Source organism: Eurytemora carolleeae, unplaced genomic scaffold (assembly GCF_000591075.1).
Source record: "Eurytemora carolleeae unplaced genomic scaffold, Eaff_2.0 scaffold659, whole genome shotgun sequence".
Taxonomy (NCBI): Eukaryota; Metazoa; Arthropoda; class Copepoda; order Calanoida; family Temoridae; genus Eurytemora; species Eurytemora carolleeae.
The window spans coordinates 144,467-162,354 of NW_019396552.1; the positions used below are offsets into that span (position 1 = coordinate 144,467).

A 17,888-nucleotide genomic window follows, 5' to 3' on the forward strand; every position below is an offset into this window, starting at 1 on the left:
TATTTATACTATAAAACTAGTTTAGAATCGAAACAAAAATATATAAAAACCTTTAAATATGTTTAATTTACAAACGATGATTTATAAAAAAAAACGCCACCCTGTATGTTTGCAACATATATACATAGAACGTTAAGCTTAAACTGTTTTAAGATATAAATATTGCAATAATTATTTTTTATCAATTTTAAAATTATTATCTAGATAGGAGAGGCAGGATCTCTTCTGTTAAAAATTGTTGGAAACAGAAAATGATTTAGCATGTCTTTTGATAGAGTTTATATATTTAATTTTTAAATAAAAAAAGATATTATAAACATCTGTCTCATTCAATAACTATGTGCATAGATACACGCACGTATGATTGAAAAGTAAAATTTGATTTGAATAAAACTTTAAAGTTTTAACTTTGACAGTTCAATTTAACTGATATGAGACTCTGTAATAAATACTTGAGAAAAATCTATAATGAATAATATAACATTCTGCACTTGATTTTATTTCATAATTTCCAGTACTGGACACACGTATGTGGCCCTCAGCTGTTCTATTTTGTAGTGTCTACTTTGTTCACTCCTGTACGTATTTCATTACTTTTTGCTAAATTATTTTTTCCTTTTAATTTCAGTGATTCAATTCAACCTTGTAGTTAATTCAAAATAAATTTATGGAGTTCCGTAATTTAAATTATGTTATCAATCTCTTTGATTTTAAAAAAATTAAAAAGTCTCATTATGAACTCTGCTTATTACTGTAGGATTTTCATCTCTATTCAGCTCCCTTTGTAATAACAAATTCTTTGTATTCGATACACAATACTAAAGCTGTATCAACTAATTTTGTATTGAGCGCACATGTGAGTAGACCAAGACTGAAGAAGGAAGGATTGTCTGAGTACGACTAGGACTTCTATATATACAGATTACAGGGTCACTTTAAATTACCCTTACAGCCCCTTTAAGTCTGACTGCAGGACCTGAGATAGCACTTTATCTCGATATCCAATATGGGCACTTCTATATTTGAGGATTAATGCTTATCCCTGTAGCCTGCTGGTATGACAATCACAAAGATATCGAAGAGAAATTTAGGTCTCTGTATAAGATTAATGCTTGATTTACAAAACAAAAGTTATCCATGGTTATGAAGAAAAAATGCTAAAAACTTTGCATGTAAAGTGCAGCATTTTGCAAACTATACGCTTATTTGCTTTTTTATAATTAAAACACGCATTTGTGCCAAAACTAATGTTTTCTTCATTTTAAACTAAAATTATGATTATTGCATGCGCATAGAACTAAAAAGGTAATTAAGTTCAGACAAACTTCCCCCTTGTTAATTTAAAATTAGAAAACTGTTGTTTAACACAAGAATATCATAAAACTGGAAAATCCATGAAACATTCAAAATTTCTGCATTTTTTGTTTATTTTGCGGATTTTGTTAGCAACTGCATTCAACATTTTTGAAATATTTAACTAACAACTATTCATGAATAAACAATAAAATGTGGCATAAAAGTCGTCTTCATTATATTGTTCTTGCCAGTTTTTTATCCAAAACCGTAAATCTCTAATATTTAATTACCAGAGCTGTGTCTACGACGAAGAAGCCATTCAAATTTAACTTTTCATCGAGTTTTATTTAAACTTTTTAACATTCATAGACGTTTTGGTTATTCCAGAAAGGCTATTTTCCAACCCAAGTAAATAAACATAGAGGAAAAAAATTGAAATAAAGAACGAGGTGTAGGGAAAGGGAGGGCGGATAGGGGAGAGGGGTTAAGTAATTTGAAAAGGGGGAGTTTATTATACTAAAATATATTAAAATTGATCCAACAATGATTTCGGGTTTAATGGTAATGATTATGTAGAAATAACAGGAAATATATTGTTTATATTGTTTATGTTCAACAGGAACTAAGATAGGACAAAAGAGGTTTTCTTGTGTTAAATTTAAAACAAAATATTGTATATAGTAACATGAAGGAGTGTTTACCAACTTATGAAACTTTTAAAAAATGAACGATTTTGTTTTGAAAATGACGTAGAAAAAGGATTATTTTGAGTAACTAAAAGTTTTTCGTTTTACTTCAATACTACGTGGTGATGGGCAGTTTTGACATTTTTGAAAAACGTTCGTTTCCTTTTTGAACAATGAGAAAAATCTGAAAACAAAACTATCGTTTTGTAGACGATAATTTTAAAAAGTATCGCTTTGAAAGGAACGAAACTAGGTTATTATAGTTTTTAATAAGAAAAAGTAAACGATCGTTTTTAAACGATCATTCCGTAAAACTATATATTTGAAACATTTTGAAAACGATCGTTCCATAAAACAACAGATTTCAAATCAATCATTTTGAAAATTTTAAATATTTTTTAAAAAGTATTTTTCGATTAAAATATATTTTTAATTGTTAATTAAAACTGACGGTTTTATTTCAAAAAGATCGTTTTTTCATTTTTGAAACGATCATTTTTAAAACTTTTGTTTTTCCATTTCTGAAAACGATCGTTTTTAAAAACGATTGTTTTGAAATATGTTGTTTAATGGAACGATCGTTTTCAAAAGCTAAAAACTTACACTTCGTTAGTTTTCACAATTCGTTTTTTCCAACAACGAATTTACAGTTAGTTTTGAAAAAAACCAAATTGAAGCTAAAAACTATCGCTTTGGAAACTATGCCACCCCCTTATATACATCCTATTATAGTATTTAAAGTGATTATTGGTTCGTTTTCCTTGATTTTCTTGTAAAGACGACATGGATGTGTTCAGGTAATTTCAACGACAGTTTACTACTGCCTTGAAGCAAAGCTGTAAAAATTGTGTTATAAGAGCACGAAATATACTTTTGTTTTCATGGTACGGAAAAAATCTCGTGTTTTTTATTTAAATGCTAATGCAAAGAGAGACGTTTTGTTTTGGAAGAATGTAAAGTAGATTTCTTTCCAGAAAAGTTGAAAAATTGCTGAAACATTTCTAATGCGAGAACTTGTAGATGCAATGGTAGTATAGTTCTATAAATATATACAACTAAGAACTTATGAAATTCGGTGTTTTGTTTAATCTACAGTTAGTCAATATTTTAATTTGTCAGCTGTCAGTTGTAGATTAGCCGATAATGGTCGTGGTTCCAAAACTTTAACTGATGAAAGGTCCACATGAGTCCAATCATTGGATAACCTTACCTGTACAAACATACCGGTCGGATAATATCTCATAAATGTTATAGGGTTTAGGTAGGCATAGAGATTACTTTAGGATATATTTCACATACATACAAATATAAAAGATGTAGATATACTAAAGTTGCCTGAAATTGTTCACAGTAACACTTAAATATCATATATTTCAGCGCATATTCACAAGCCGCTTTTCTAATATTTTTAATCAGAATCAGATAACAAATCGAGTTAAAAAAATTATAACATTAAAACATTAACATTCAAGTGCATTTTAAAGAATAAAAGATAAACCAAATCTCATCAAATCTTGTAATTTTTCAGATTTAATTTTGTCCAGATCTAACAACCCTAAGCTTTATTAAGAAAAATAAAATAAAAACGCAAAGGAGATTCGAGTTCGAAAATTTTATTCAAAAAGATCATTCTCTTTCCTAGAGCTAGGACAAAAACTCAATTTTTGTGGATTTGTTAGTAAATACTTTTTTTCTTTGGATCTTAAAATAGTTTTTATGTACACCTGCAAACAAGCAGACAGTGTATTTTACAAAAATAAAGTAACCCAGAAACACTTCAGTTAGGGTTTTATTTAAGGTGTTTAAGGACTTCTTTTAAATTATTTTAAAATAAATTGATAAATTACTAAATAAATTATCTGAAAAAACGTTGTGTTTCTTTTAATAATTAATTTTTTAAGAGGATAAATAGTCATTAGCTTAAACCTCATAATTTTGACACATTTAGATTTTTATTGACATTACCCCCTGCTTCTCTTGAGTAGTTATTTCCATTTCTCAATCTTTCTAAGTTCTGAATTTCAGATAAATCAATTTGATAGTTCCGTTGAAAACAAACAGAACTCATAGGTTTCCGGTATAATGACAACCAAGGAAATGTTTACCTACTTATAGTTAGATAGATAGATAGATAGATATATTGATAGATAGATAGTAGATAGATAGATAGACGGATAGATAGATAGATATCCAGTTAGTCAATTTCTTTGAAACCATTAAATAACTGTTTAAATATTTTATTCCTATTTTACTTGAATAAAATCACTAAAACCAATGTACAAAAAAGATTAAATATTGTTGTGTGTTCTTGAACCGCAGAGCTTGTTTGGAAGAAGGAGAAATAACTTTGTGGTTTCTGCGTCGAGTAAAATTCTAAAATAATGATTTAAATGAACAGCTGAACACTCGCCTCCAACTCTCAATTAAATATTTAAAGCTTATGTTATTAGGTTGTAAAGATAAATAGATTATAAAATTAAAGCCTGAGGTGAGTAACCAGATCCCTTTAAAGGGCAAAATTTGAAATTAAATAATCATTAAACATTATTAACAAAATGAATTCTGCATTTTTCATGTAAAAAATATTCCGTGATAAAGTAATTGAGTTTTTACCTTAAACTTAAATTTACTAATGCCTATATAATATCTTTATAATTTGGTTTTATTGGTTTTTAAAGGTATAGGGTTAGAAACTAGAGTTTGTGGCAAAGTCTGAAATCCATAAATGGGCCAATAGTAAGAGTGTGAAATAAAACAATGTCTATTAATTTTGATTTATAACCCTGTGAAAAATATTGTAAATTTTTAAAATTATTTCTTTCTCTTAATCATATTTGTAAATGTAACCTGCACTGTGGGTATACAATGTAAAGGGTTCGCTGCGTTGACTTGTTCCAAAAATATTCGTGGATTCTACTTCAATCTGAAAAATAACTAATTGAATGTTACAGTACGCAAAAGATTAATAAAAGAAATTGTTCACCTGTTTAGAAATACTAGTAATTCCATATTTATGGAATTAGGAACTCTATTAGGAATTCAACTCAGAACTTTAACTTTTGTCGGAAATTTCTATTTCCTTTTAATTTTTTGTTCTTCTATTTTTCTCAATGAAACATACAAGTATGAACTAATACGAAATCCAATTGTAAACCTCCTGTTTTACATAGCACACGTTTAATTTTTTTAAAAAGAAGCGGATTTCCTGTCATAAACTAAAATGTTCCAATACTTAAATCTTAGCAACCTGATGATTTACACCTTTGATTTTTAAAACTGTTTATCTAAAAAAACCATTGTTTAAAATATTAAAGGCTTAGACATTGGGTTGCAAAGATATTGGGGTTAGAAAATCAGAGTTTGCGACAAGAACTCAGTTTCTTTAGTTATTCTAAGAAGCATACCCTGTCTAGAATTGTTAAGACAATACCGGAAATCTGAATTTTTTTGGCAGTTTTTAAACTTGAAAGATTGACCTTGATATCCAACGTGGGCACTATAAAAATAATGTATCAATACTTGATCCTTCAATTGGTTGGAAACAGTTAAACCTCGCTTAATCCTGATTGGTTGGAAATAGTTAAACCTCGCTTAATCCTGATTGGTTGGAAACAATTTAACCTCACCTGGTACATTTCATCTTCTATGAGGTTAGTTAGTGTGAAGGTATAAAATTCCTCTGAATTCTGTTAATTAAGAACAAATCGTACTTTTTAACCTCTCCGTTAAACTGTAGCGGCTAAGGAGGTGGACTGGGGTGGGGTGGGGGATTTTTGGTTTGTGTCAGGAAACGTAAAAAAGTTTAGTAATTATTTTCCTTTACAGTTCCTGGGTTACCTGAGGAAAATAGTTAAATCCCAAATCATTGTAAAATCAATTCATGAAATAGTCGGAAGAAGCAAGAATATACAAATGATTAAACTAGTTTTTCTTTTATTCACAAAAAAGGCGTTAATGGATTTTCGTTCAACAGCTTTAAAGAGAAACTGATTACAAGCATAAAAAAGAGTTGCTCATATTTGAATGGACAATTATTTCAAGATTCTGGAAGTAAAATTTAGTTTAAATATTTGATTTTTGTTCCTTTTTGAGGGGAAAAATGTTTTAAAACAACATTTTATCTTCCATTTCTATGATTCAATTTTTCTTCATTAAAAAAAAATTAAATATGTATCATTTCAATTAAATTTGAAAAATGACTAACAACAAAAACCGTAAACAACACCCATAGATTAGTTTTAAAGCATTTAACCTGAAAAGTTCGATTTGGTTTGGTTAGATGTTCCATAAAATATTTGGTCTGACTGTAACAATCTTAAGCAGGTTTAAGGTTTGTTTGGATCGGAAATCAAAATATTTGGGTTGGTTTTATTTCCGGAAATTAGATTAGGTTTGGTTTCATTTTCAGGAACAGGAACTGCATTTAGTTTGGGTTTATTTCCGGGACCTATTAATTGTTAGGTTAGATTTATTTGGTTTGATTTATTTCCGGGTACTAAACTTGGTTTAGTATTATTTCCGGGAACTATACATGATTTCGTTTTATTTCCGGGAACCTTATATGATTTGGTTAGATTTCCTGAAACTTAATTTGGTTTGGTTCGATTTGCCCTAGACCTTGTGTGAAGTTTGTATTCGTAGCGGTTTCCACTCACTTTCAAAATTCTTCTGAAATAGAACACTTTGTTAGGTCGGGTTGGGTTGGTTTGTTAGAGAAGGTAAACGAGGGGAGGAAGGAAGGCCAGCCACACAAACCTCTTTTACAGCCACACACAAACGCTTATTGATGAAATATTCTTGAAGTTTTTGGTTTCCATCCAAAATTTTCAAATGTTATGAAAACAAAAACTTTTTCAGGACACCAAATTTGAAAAACAATTTTTGAAATGTCACATTGTTTTCTCGTTAGAAAAAAATTGTAACTTTATTTTATTCCTAACGAGACCATATGAGTCTTTATAGAAGTGTTTGAAAGCTGATTTTAAAAATACAATGATGAGTATTTATACGTGGATCGGATAAAGTTAGAAGACGGTGGATCGGTTGCAGAGAACTGATGAAACGCACTCCTACCCTCGTTAAACAGAATATTTACAACGTGTTCAGTTAGTAATACATATTATGTATAATGATGATTTTCATATTTTATTAAAAATGTGCTCTCTTAAAAAATTTAATATTTACTTCTTATTGAATATTTTTTATGGACATTATTTTAAAGAGAGGAAATTGTAACGTTCGAGTACTTGCATAAAATTTTGTCAGTAGCTACACGGTGAAGCAAACAAAGTGTGATTAGCGGCGTCTGGTGCAAAATTGTATTTTTATTTGTGCAACTCTCCTGTTTGGTATTTTTTTAATTTTTGGATTTTTTTTGGTACTCTAATGGCTTAAAGAAATCAGCGAAAATTTTTGTCTCTCAAAATCAAAAGTTTAGAAAAGCAAAAATGTGTACATAAATTATTTCTATCAAATTCTAAAATTTTAAAAATATTGAATCACTTAAAATTCGCAATTTTTTAAGGAAAAGTTGTTTTTCAATGGCATATGTTTATAACTTTAGAATATACTAAAAAGCAAGGAATTAGAGGCAAAGTGTTTCCAAAACAATGAAGGGCAGCATTTTCAATGAATTTAACCTGTTAACTGTGCATTTATCGTCTACGGAAGTTTTGTGGATTTATTTTACATATCTTCCAAGTTTTAAAACCAATGTCTATAAAATTTTAGAATTTTATAGACATACTTTTGCTTTTCTGAACTTTTGATTTTGAGAGAAAAAAAAGTTTCGCGGATTTTTTTTGAGTCATTGAGTACCAAAAATAAAGTTCCAAACAACAGTGAACAAATACCATACAGAAAGTTGCACAAAAATGGTACAATTTTGCATCAGACGCCGCTAATCACACTTTTTTGACTCGCCCTGTTTACAAAACAGTTGTGCTTGATAAAAATTGTGAGAAGGGCGGGGAATGAATAAGTCGCGTAATGCAAAATATAACGAAGTGCATCTTGTGTATGAGAATATTTTTAGCCATAATTTTGATATCGTTTTCAAACTCCGTCAAAACTATCATAAAAACCTTTATAAATACTGGCACAAAATATCTTCAATATCTATACAAAAGATAAAGAGGGGGGGGGTCTTTGTTGCCCCTTTTTTCCCTAGTATTGATCCGATCTGGTTATTATAGGAATCCGGGAATGTTAAAAAATAAATAAAAAATAGTGTTTAGTTTCATAAACATCACTTGTATGGGGTCCTTATCTTGAAATTTTTTTTGATGATTATTTAGAGGAATTCAATTTGGTCAAATTTAAAAGTATGATTTCGTCTTTTTCTAATAAAAGTTGAAAAATATCCGGACTAGTATTGACATTCTTTCACTCTGCAGAACAACCACAAAATAAAAACAAAGATTTTTTAGTAAAAGTTTATTAATATAAGTCTTATATCCGGGGTTAAGTGAATTGAAATATTAACAAATTCAGTATGCTTTATGAATTAACAATTGACGCCGTTCAGCTAAAAATAAAGTTGCTAACTGGATAGAGTTTGAAAAGATTACTTAATCAAATTGATAATTAAATAAAAGATAAACATTTAAAGTAAGGGCGAAAATTATCTGAAATAAAATAAATTAAATTAATGAAATAAAATGAACTTTATGTCTGAATAAATTGAACTAATGTCTGAATCGCATGAACTAAATGTCTGAATGAAATGAACAAAATGTCTGAAAGTAAATGAACAAAATGTCTGAAATTAAATAAACTTAATGTCTGAATGAAATGAGCTAAATGTCTGAATCGCATGAACTAAATGTCTGAATGATATGAACAAAATGTCTGAAAGTAAATGAACAAAATGTCTGAAATTAAATAAACTTAATGTCTGAATGAAATGAACAAAATGTCATAAATGAAATAAACCATATGTCTGAAATGAAATGAACTAAATGTCTGAATGAAATGAACTAAATGTCTGAAATGAAATAAACTAAATGTCTAAATGAAATGAACTAAATGTCTGAAATGAAATAAACTAAATGTCTGAAATGAAATAAACAAAATGTCTGAATGAAATGAACTAAATGTCTGAAATGAAATAAACTAAATGTCTGAATGAAATAAACTAAATGTCTAAAATGAAATAAATGAACTAAATGTCTGAAATGAAATAAACTAAATGTCTGAAATGAAATAAACAAAATGTCTGAATGAAATGAACTAAATGTCTGAAATGAAATGAACTAAATGTCTGAATGAAATGTTTGATATTGCAAGGTTGAACGCCTGTTAGAAGTTTCCCAGCACGAGGTTAAGTAATTTCTCTGTGTGTAACATTCATACCTCAGGATTATATTGTATTGGCAGGAACTGATTGAAAATACCAGTTCTCTATATATGAGGGGGGGGGGTGTATTTTACACTATCGAATATCAAATATCAAATGACCGAAAGCATTTCAAAATTAAAAACATCTATTTTTAATTTCGAGTTACCCTCCATGAAAAAGTAACACTGCCCAATTCAAAATGTTGCCCTTAAAACTATTCGCTATAGTTTCAGTAAAAGTAAATATTTTCATTTACTGATAGCACCGTTTGAAGGATTCATAACTCTAATTGGATATTGAGATAGAAGTTACCGCCATACTATTTCTGTTGGTTCAGAATAGACAACAAACACATGACTCGACCCTGATTGGATCAGGCGCTAATGGACTCGGCATACAGGAGTGCTTTATCAAATATCTTTGAAAAAAAACTGTTTATTTTCAACAGGGGTTTCTCTACATAATTGACTTGTGCATTTCAACGCGAAATAAACATTTTCAAACCTTGAGAAAGGACAATATCTTCCACATTATTAATCAGATAAAGGCTTAAAAGGTATTGTTGTAATGAGGAGTTACTTAAAATTACACATACACTCCCTTTAATCAAATTACATCCTAATTTTTCAATTTCAATTCTACATATGTTAGGGAACTATATAAACACCACAATGCAATTGTGACAGCAATATGCAGTTTTAATTTTCTATTCTTGAAAAGTAATAAAATTTGACCAGAGCTGGTAACTTTTGAATTATTCTCGGGATTAATGCTTGATCCACTCTTTTTCTTAATCTCCAGATTAAATAATGCTTGCTCTCCTCTTGTTATTAATCTCTAGATTAATTAACAGAACGGGATTAAGGATATCCCATTCTAAAATTTTCAGCTATGGTATAAGAAATAAACTCTTAGTCTTAGCCGTTCTAGAATAATCAATGAACATTGAACGGATTTAAACGAACGATTTACATTCGTTCAAAAGTTACGAGCTCTTAACATTGTCCTAAAATGTGTATATATAAAAATGTATGTTGATTCATGATCCGGTCTAATTGAAGGATTTAACCAGGTCTTGTCTCCTACAGACCAATCCTGGGGATAACCTGTTCTTAAAGATAGTGTCAAATCTTAAACCCAGGGATTCTATAGAAATATATTAGTCAGAAACATTTCTTTACTCCAGATAAATCCTCCTCCTGCCTCTTGAACTTGTTGCCAGTGGAATTTAAGTGTTTTTAAATAGTTGCAGGTCAAATATTTAACTTTTATTTTAATAAAAGTAAATTTTACGATAGATCTAAATATTTCTATTCTCTTTTTTTGACGAGCTTTTGAGAAGAACCAAAAAAGGTTGAATTTCTGATATGCAACCGAATACATTGTTCATATTTATGCGGTTAATTAAAACAATTTTGCATACATTTTTCCTTTACATTTAATCTAGGTTTGAGTGGTTGGTTTGCTCAAAGATTACATGGAAAAAACCAAAATTAATGGTTAATATTTTATCAAACTGGGGAGTTAAAAGTATATTTAAAAAAAGGAAAAGAACTAGATAGATAGAAAGGAACTTTGAAAAGATTATGTCTGACTCCATTAAATTGAATTTTATTTATCTAAAAGGAAGTACAGATTGGATTTAATAAATATTCTAACCAGGGCAGAGTGTCGGAAAAATAAATCACATTGTCAGAGATAAGAGTTGTCCTAGATATACAACCATACAAATCTGTGATCTAAGAGAACTAGGAAGAAATGGTTACAAATTGTTGACCACATAAATTATTTAGTTTTTCTCAGAAAATTTTCTCAACAAGATGTTTTATCTGTTAAATGTCTGTTATCTCTAATATGTTGTGTATTATGTATTTGCAATTACACCTCTCAACTATTTTTAAATGGAAATAATTCAATGCCTGCGAAACTGAACTCTAATCTCGAGAACTTAAATTGATGGTATAAACCTTTGATATTTCAAATTTTGACTAAGTAGGCCAGAAGAATTAATATTAAGAAATGTCAATTGCGGAAAACATGTAAGAATTAGAAAATTCGAGTTTGAGGTTAGCAATCAGTTCCAGTGCTAGCAACTTGAAGGAAGATTACCTGAACATGTTTGATATATAGAGTATGTTCTGAGATAGGTCTGTATGTTTGAACCCTCCAGGATACAGAGTATGCTCCTTCATCTATCCTCTCCACCTTGGAGCCAAACTTGGGCTGCTCTGGTATACCTGGAACAAAAGCACTTTACACTAGGAAGTAGGAGACCTCATAGATCTTCTCTTTCTGATTTTCAGTATAAGTATGAAAAAAAAGTTTATACAGAGCTGAAAACTTTAGAATGGTGGATATCGAAATTAATGCTTGATTCTCTCTTTTTCTTAAAAGTGTGTCCATTGGATACTCAGATTAAGTAATCGGGATTAAGGATATTTCATTCTAAAGTTTTCAGCTCAGTACATATTAGAAATTTGAAACTTAATCTTCTCCGCAAAGGCTCTTCAACAAAAGAAGTAATGATTTAAAACATGAAAGATCTTTATTGTTTGTTCAATTTACATTAATTTGACATGTAATGTTGAATGGTATACTTCACTTTTGTATTTTATGTAATTTTTTTTAACTCAGTATTTTTTTAAGGTTCAAAATGTTGTCAAATTTTAACTACGAACAGCCATTCTTCAATTATGAAGTCTTCGTTTGTTTCTGACCCCATTCTAGCAATAACGCTTAATAATTGCATATTTATGTTGACTTAAAAAAACTTTTGATTCCTTGGTGTTACAGATAAATTTGTGGAAACATACAATTTTCGTTTGTTTCTGACCCCATTCTAGCAATAACGCTTAATAATTGCATATTTATGTTGACTTAAAAAAACTTTTGATTCCTTGGTGTTACAGATAAATTTGTGGAAACATACAATTTTCAGTAAAATTATACTTTCTGTTTAACTAACAAACCTGATATATGTATATGTGTTTTGCCTGATCCAAGACTGTTTGCTGCTTCACACAAGTAATCTCCAAAGTCTATTTCATGCATATGATGAAACGTTAGAACATGATGGGTTTGATTACTCCTGAAACTCCTGACCCCTGGTTCAGGTTTAATCTCCTGGTTCGTGTTCTTAAACCATTTGATCTCTGGTTCTGGTTGAGCAAGAACTTTACATGAGAGCTCAACCTTTCTGCCAACTCCTCCAAGTACCCTGGGATATTCTGATTCTACTACAGGTGGATAGAGTACATCCATATTTATTATTGCACTGTCTGGTTCTCCTATACCATTATCAGCTGTACACTTGTACTCTCCAGCATGGAACCGGTTTATATTGTACACAGTGATACTTTGTCCCTCCTGCAGCAGCTCCCCGTCCTTTATCCAAGTTACAGTTGGTATAGGGTTACCAGTTACTCCACATTTTAGGGTCACCAACGTACCCTCTTTTACAATCAGTCCTAAAAATAAAATGTATTTTACAAATAAAATATGAAAAATGAATATTTTGGGAAATATAAAAAAGTTTGTATTTGATGCTTAACAAACAAGAGCTCTTTTAAAATAAGAATTATTTTGTCCAATTTTTTGCAAATACTTAATGGGGCTCTCTGCAATTCACTGGAAATAAAATAGTTATTGTCAAAGTTTGAAATGAAAATGAATACTAATTAATAAGTGTTGAATTTAAAATGAAGCATTGATCAATATTAAACTAATATATTTAATAATTGACATGATTCTGAGATCTAGGTATTCAAGTCAATCCAGGTCACAATTTCGTTTGCCAGAGTGTTTTCTTCATTTTTAATTTTAAAAGTGTTTAAAGTTTTGCTCTTTGTTCAGATATCATCAAAATATTGAATAGATAAATCTAGATATACTTCAGGATTCGTAAAACTTATTCGAATCTTCTCATTAATAAAATAGGCTCTTTTAAAAGGAGTGTTCGTGAAAAAAAGAAAGGGGGTGCAGGTTGATGTCAGATGGCGTCCTTACGTGGGTGAGACGCCTAGCAAAATCTAATGACAAAAAAATCATCGTTTAAAGTACATCATATACAAAATATCATGAAATATCAACTTCATATGAATAAATCGAATTGACACATATAGGTTGTAATTCCCAAATGTTTAAATTTAAATGTAATTGAATTATTTACAATCTGAATGGAATTTTGCAACTCAGTGAATTTGTATAGACCATTTTTTCAAACCATTTTCACAGATAAAAGTTAAATTAGTAACGATAGATATCGAATTCTATTTGATGTCAGCCTTAAACCCTTTCCATTTTCGCGAACATTACCTTTAACAATTAGCAAAATATTTAAAAAGTCAATGTAAAATCATTTAGTTGAGTTCAAAACTAAAGAGTGAAGAACAGAATCCTAAAATCATGTAAATTGTGAAGTATACCTCCTGAATTGGGTTCTGGAAAAGCTGTTGGAGGATGAAGTATATCAAGGCTATGACGGATAGAGACTGGAACCTCTCTATCACTTTCAACCTCACAATCATACTCTCCCCTGTCCTCAAGCTCAAGATTCTTTATTACAAGATCAGTTCCTTTCAGCTCTAGTCTAGGATCCCTTCGGACCTTCATTCCTCCAGCTGTTAACACCCTAATCAAATATAATGTTTAATCTGTACCGGATAGATCTTTAAAATGTGAAACTTGCTAGAAAGCTGTGCTTGTCCAAGTCAATCCCAACAAACTCAGTACTAATCTGTATTCAAAAAAATTTTAATATATAAAAGATTTTTACAACAAAGGATTTGAGACTTTGCTACAATCTCTGATTTTCTAATCCCTATCTGGGAATTTTAAAAAAACAAAAATATCGATTACTGAGCTTATTTAGGTATTCTCACACCAAGTTCATTCATCATTATATTTGTTTATGAAAAGAATGATTGTTATTGTATGATCCTGTCATAATCCTTAACTTTTCTTTAATCGCATTCCGATAGAAAATAATGTTTACTTCTGGACATGTTAAGGCATTTAACTAAATAAACCAATATTCATTATTAATTTCGAATCTGTAATTCTGACTTAAAATTGAGAAAATTGTAGAACTTATTGAATAGATCAGTGATCAGGAATCCATTATCAAATTGAAGTGTATATGCATGTAAAATCAAATATTTAAATTTTTCAACATGATGGCTCAATTTTAAATTTTCTTCTGATATTGCTATTCTCATCAAAAAATAACATATATTCAACGTCGTACTCTATACATTTTTTTTAATCTTTTTCTTTTTGTAAATTTTTTTCTTTTAAAAAAAATAAGACAAAACTATATTATGCAGTGGGACCCTATAATAGAAAGACGACACAACAATTATATTGCAGTGTTCACAAACTCATTTTACATTAAAAGATGATCTTTAATGTCGTCTACCTATTCTACAGGTTTTTGGATCCCACTGTACAAACTACCTGGGCCCTTGTTTCCATAATAAAACATTTCTCCCAAGAAAACTAACAGAACACTCTAGTTTGATTGAATCTCCTAGTCTCCCCTGGTACAGCTAAATACATCTTATTCAGAAGTAATATCAAAAGGTTGAACCCAAGGTAAAATGGCACAAAATGGGGGAAAATGAAGGCAAATTTTAGATAATATAAAACAAAAGGAACTGATTACTCGCTACAATCTCTGATCTTTGCAACCGGATGTAGAAGATAAAAAAGTTTTTGAAATATTAAGTCTTTTTTATCATGTTGCAGTTATTAATCATTTCCTTTGTCAAAACGATTTCATTTCATTAAAAAATGAAAATGCTCGCAGCTTTTTAAGTTTTTATTGACAATTTTAAAGAGGTAACCAAGCTATATTAACACGGAAACAAAAATGGTTTAATTTTAAGATTAGAACACACTTTAAATACAGCGTTATTTTTAAAAATTTTACATTTTCGAGGGGGGGGGGGCGAATTTTTTAAAGAGTTTCCAGTGAAAGAAATTTAAAATTTAAATATTGTTAAGGATAAAATTTCGGGTTTTGTGTAAAATTATAAGTTAAATAGCATGTATGCTATCTATGTACACAATGTAGATACATACTATTGAATTTACAAATGTATAAATATGTATTTTGGGAGACGTAGTTTAAGTCGACTCTCTTATTAAGTTATTAAAAATGACAGGCAATCATGGTCAATTGCTGACCACACAAATTATGACAATGTTTAGTGTTTAGTGTTCAGTGTTCAGTGTACAGTGTTCAGTGTTCAGTGTTCAGTGTTCAGTGTTCAGTAGTCAGTAGTAGGTAGTCAGTGGTCAGTGTTCAATTTCCAGTGTTTAGTGTATTCAGTGTTTAAGGCTTAGAGTTATGTTCAGTGCCTAGTGTTTAGAAAAGGATTTTAATCAGGGTGCTTACAGGAAAAAGATTTTAAAATTATAAAAATGGGTGGGAAGCGCCCAGGGTTACTTGCAAAGTAAATCTAATTTACTCATTTATTTACAGCTAAATTAACCACACCACTTCATTTTAAAATTATATTCTGTTTTAAATTAATTCAAGGCTGAACATTTTAAACTTTTCACTGGTGACAACAACATAGATATTCTACTTTTTTATTCAATTAAAGAAAAGTATGAAAATTTATTCACGATGAAATTAAATTTGCAAAACATATGGTTGGACATGCCGATAAATTGAACAGCATGGAATTTACTTTTTTTCTGCAAAGAAATACTTCAAATTTTACGGGCGGCTAATGAAGTTTATGACTCTTCATTGATTTATGTGGTAGAGCCTAGAGGATAGGAATTTTGAAACAGAAAAAACACGCAATATCAAATCATTGATGGTGTATCTTTCGATATACGCAAATCCACTATACTCAATTTCTGACCTACGACAAATCCGCTATATTTCACATCCACCTACTAGCACGTTATTTTACAGCTCCTATATGGACTTGTGGCCGCATCGCCCGGCCCCCTAGCCCCTGCGCTCGGCCCCCTAGCCTGTCCTAGCCGCAGCGCTCGGTCCAGAAATTGTCTTAACCTAACCTAACACTCAAATATTACAAAAATAAACAGCTGGCGTAGGTCCTATATTTATGTAGGTCGGAAAGTTAGTAGGTCAGAAGTTAAGTAGGGGGTTGTTGTGAACAGACGATATAACAATACCCATTTCATTTTAAAGATCAAAACTATTGAAGCTATAAACCAAGATTTAAGCGAGGGCTACAGAATAAAACTAGAATGACAACCAGAATGTAGGACTGGGCGTGTTCTTACTTTTTTAATCGTTTGTTTCGTTCCGTTCCGTTCGTTCTTGTAAAAGAAACATCGTTCCAAAAAATAGATGCCCAGCCCTACCCGGAAGATATACCTTTTGCTTAAATTATCGTTTAGCCACATCAACTGAGCTCTACATAGCTGAGATCCACACAAATATAAAAATTATGCAAGAAGTTTTTAGACCCGCGGTCGACTTTGAAGTATCTTCAGGTCTTGACCTTTGGTTTGAAGTCACCATCTTCTAGTTCTTGTTCGTAGACCTGGACACTGGACAACTGGACTGTGAACATTTACGTTAGAAAATTGTTACGCAAATAAAAAAAGTAATTGGCAAAATCCTGATTGATTTTTGCGTGAGAACAAGTTATGCAATGACAAACTCGTTTACATTGTAAGTGACCCCTATGTGTCGTGTTTAAAACGGGGGGGGGGGGGGGGTTTGTTAGATTCTAGATATAAATTGATAGATTTAGTGTAAAAACTAGTGTTGTGTACGGAATACAAAATATGACATTATTTCTCTCGTTTATCATAGCTTTATTCTGCAGTTCCTACCTTTCCTTTTGTGTTTAAAACCGGTTCTTTTAGCCCACTACTAATCTGAACTAAAATATAAAAATACAATTTTAATCCAAAAAAATATTCAAGAACTATTTTCTTCGCTGAAGTGAAGTTTTCAAAAGATTCAACTTCACAATTCTAAGACTTTAAATAATACCTGCAATTGTGACTATGACAGCTATAACGATCATGCTAATGTACTGCTGAGACTGTAAACAATGGAGGTTCTAATGTAAGCAATGGATCAAATTGTAAACAATGGTTCTAATGTATACAATTGGTTTACAATCTACCGTACTGGTGGCTAGTAGAACTGCGACAGACCATATTTGACGCTGAAACCATGAGATTTGGTTTCCCGAGGTTTGATCCTCAACCAGAGATTGTGGATCCGTCCTCCGGTAGTGAGGCTGGTTCGAGTTTCCGGGCCGGGTCAAAGAGGTCGAAGGGAGAAGGGCAAGGCCGCCGGAGGAAGTAAAGCAGCAGGTTGTCAGAGAAAAGACGAAAATGAAACAAGTTTCTCAAATAAGAAAAGAAAGAAGTTTAAAACCAACTTTACGCAATAAAACTCTTTTTTTTCTCCCATTTCTAATTTCACATTTTTTGACCCATGTCATTGACAACTTAAATGTATGAACAAAAATAATGTTTGACGAAAATTTTTATTTACAACTTATAAACTTACAGCTATATATCATGCGCTTAAAAAAGTTTGGATCGACGATTATCAAAAGTTT

The 17,888-nt window shown here is 30.6% G+C and overlaps 1 protein-coding gene across 1 annotated transcript; it reads right to left on the bottom strand.

Annotated features, from left to right (window-relative positions):
- Window positions 1-4,203: 4,203 nt before the first annotated feature.
- LOC111705367 (protein amalgam) lies at window positions 4,204-17,620 on the bottom strand. Its single transcript, XM_023477883.1, has 10 exons — window positions 17,309-17,620; window positions 17,146-17,195; window positions 14,776-14,867; window positions 13,746-13,951; window positions 12,291-12,788; window positions 11,431-11,558; window positions 6,600-6,650; window positions 5,609-5,668; window positions 4,830-4,905; window positions 4,204-4,355 (listed from the first exon to the last, which is right to left on the bottom strand). Exons 1-10 carry the CDS (start codon window positions 17,340-17,342, stop codon window positions 4,231-4,233), a joined length of 1,320 nt encoding a protein of 439 aa, XP_023333651.1. The 5' UTR covers window positions 17,343-17,620; the 3' UTR covers window positions 4,204-4,230.
- Window positions 17,621-17,888: the final 268 nt, after the last annotated feature.